Source organism: Austrofundulus limnaeus, unplaced genomic scaffold (genome assembly GCF_001266775.1).
Source record: "Austrofundulus limnaeus strain Quisiro unplaced genomic scaffold, Austrofundulus_limnaeus-1.0 Scaffold78, whole genome shotgun sequence".
Taxonomy (NCBI): Eukaryota; Metazoa; Chordata; class Actinopteri; order Cyprinodontiformes; family Rivulidae; genus Austrofundulus; species Austrofundulus limnaeus.
The window spans coordinates 1,734,084-1,736,215 of record NW_013952480.1 but is presented as its reverse complement, the minus strand read 5'-3'; the positions used below and the strand labels follow the sequence as shown (position 1 = coordinate 1,736,215).

Genomic DNA, 2,132 nt, shown 5'->3' with positions numbered 1-2,132 from the left:
GTGTGTGTGTGTGTGTGTGTGTGTGTGTGTGTGTGTGTGTGGTGATGTGGGTATTTACTTTGCTACAAACTTGCTCATGTAGCCAAAACTGGGAACAGAATGTTAAAAAAAGAGATGGTTTCTAAAAAAAAAAAAAAAGCAGTCCTGGGAATTACGGTAAGCCTTGAGACTTTACCAGGAAATCCAAATACTAAAAATTTCCATTTTTGTTTCATTTTACCCTAAACAAATTAATTCAAGACTTTTTATCATCAGGTTTTTCTATTAAGACTTTATTGCTTTGTGTGGAAAGTCCAWGTGACAGGATGAAATTCAGCTCGGTCTCAGAGGTCTAACAGTTCCAAGGCAGGAAACTTTTCTGGATCTCCATTTATTTTAGCCGGTGTGTGTAAAAGTCGTGATGGGTTTTTGACCTAAAGATCTCCATGAGTATTAAATTCAAAACAATTTAACCTGCTAAATGTGACCAAATAACACAGAAGCCTTTATTAAAACTAGCTCGACTTGAGCATCAAGTGACTCAACTGCAGTTTTTAAAACAAAAATCTGTTTTACGTGTTTATCTGTTTAATGTTTAACAYAAAAATGGTTTCACTTTGTGTTTACTTTGTTTACTTTTTGACACTGTGTAAGGGGTTGTGTTGTCCATTTCATTTTTTCTAGAAATTCTTTGTTTTTATTCTAGATTTTAAATTAGGTTTTAGACATTTTATTGTTTTTTTATTCCCTGTCTTTGTTTTTTATTTCCTATTTTTATTCTTTCTGTGTTTTTTGATTCTTGTCTTAATTTTGATTGAGTATGAATTTGGATGAGCTGTGTTGGAATGTTGATTCTGTACAGCACTTTGGTCTGTATGGTGCAAAAAGAGCTTTACAAATAAAGTTGGATTGGATTGMATTGGAAAAAACAACATCATTTTATTAATTATAACCAATGAAACTTGTGTCTACAGGCACTTTGAAAAATAAGCAGTTTTGACTGAAATGTACAAAATCTTGTCATACCTCTTTGTGACCTTATTTTCTTGTTTGTTTTAACGCCTACTTCAGCTTTAGGAATGACAACTAAACAAAAACGTTCATTGAAATACATTATTAAATGCATCCTTCATCTTTGTGTCTCCGTCCAGCTCTCCGTGGCTCACCCCGATGACTGGGCTCGCTTTGCTCGCACCCTGATGGAGATCCGCGCGAACCGGGCCGACGGCGAGGAGGAGGGACCTATGGAGCTGGCTTCATAGAACAATACCGTGGAACCAAAAAAAAAGGGCGCAGGAATCAGAAACCGTGTGTGCTTTCTTTGACGTCAGTGTAGCATGTTTCGTTTCTCTACTTTTATGTACTCATTACAAACGAGGCGGGGCTTTTTTTTAAGTGTTTTTATTTATTTTAAGGACATTGTTCTGAAAATAAGTGACATCTACTGATTTGTCTGTTAGTATTTATTTGTCTCAGGTGGTGTGTTGCTTGCAACTCGTGAGCCTACAGTAKATAAAGTGTTGGTCTTATAGCCTTATAAAATTATGTGTACTGTAACAAAGCTTTGCACTATGTTAAAAATGAAGCAGGGTTATAGGCTTGTTGTGTGTTGTTTACAAAATACGATGATCATCACTTTCTTTTCCTTGTTTTGAATCTGCATGCAACACATAGCTGCAATGTTCCGGTTGCAGAAACATGGCGCTTTACGTTACGGCGCGTCGTAGCTGCTTTAGGTTTCAGTCAGTGTGTCGGAAACTGAATGACGTGTGCTTTTCTGTACTGAACAACAGCTTCGACCGTGTATTCGATAATAGACTGTAACTGTGAACAGGAGGTGTGTTGTAACGCGGAGTGATGGCTGTGAAACCTGCTGTGGTTATTATTAAAACAGAACCAACAAACTGCTGCCGTCCATCTTCTTCAGTCATCGATGATCTGTCAGTTTTTTTTATCAGAACACTTTACTGCCACGAGCGTGATGGGTAATATGTTATTTTATTTTATTTAAAAATTCATTTGTACTGTCAAAGGTAGGTGGAACACTACAGAATGTAACAGAGCAAATATTATCTTTAACCTTTTGAAATCTATTTTTCTTTTAAATTTGGTTAAAAAATACAAAATATAATTATTATTTTTGGAGGGCCAGA

The 2,132-nt window shown here is 36.1% G+C and overlaps 1 protein-coding gene across 2 annotated transcripts in view; it reads left to right on the top strand.

Annotated features, from left to right (window-relative positions):
- dync1i1a (dynein cytoplasmic 1 intermediate chain 1a) overlaps positions 1 to 1,885 on the top strand; it is a 72,346-nt gene extending 70,461 nt beyond the window's left edge. For both annotated transcript variants that reach the window (XM_014011251.1, XM_014011250.1), the window contains exon 19: positions 1,131 to 1,885. In XM_014011251.1, the coding sequence (XP_013866705.1) occupies positions 1,131 to 1,241 (111 nt within the window). In that variant the 3' untranslated portion in view covers positions 1,242 to 1,885. The remainder of the gene's footprint in view (positions 1 to 1,130) is intronic.
- The last annotated feature ends 247 nt before the right edge of the window (positions 1,886 to 2,132 follow it).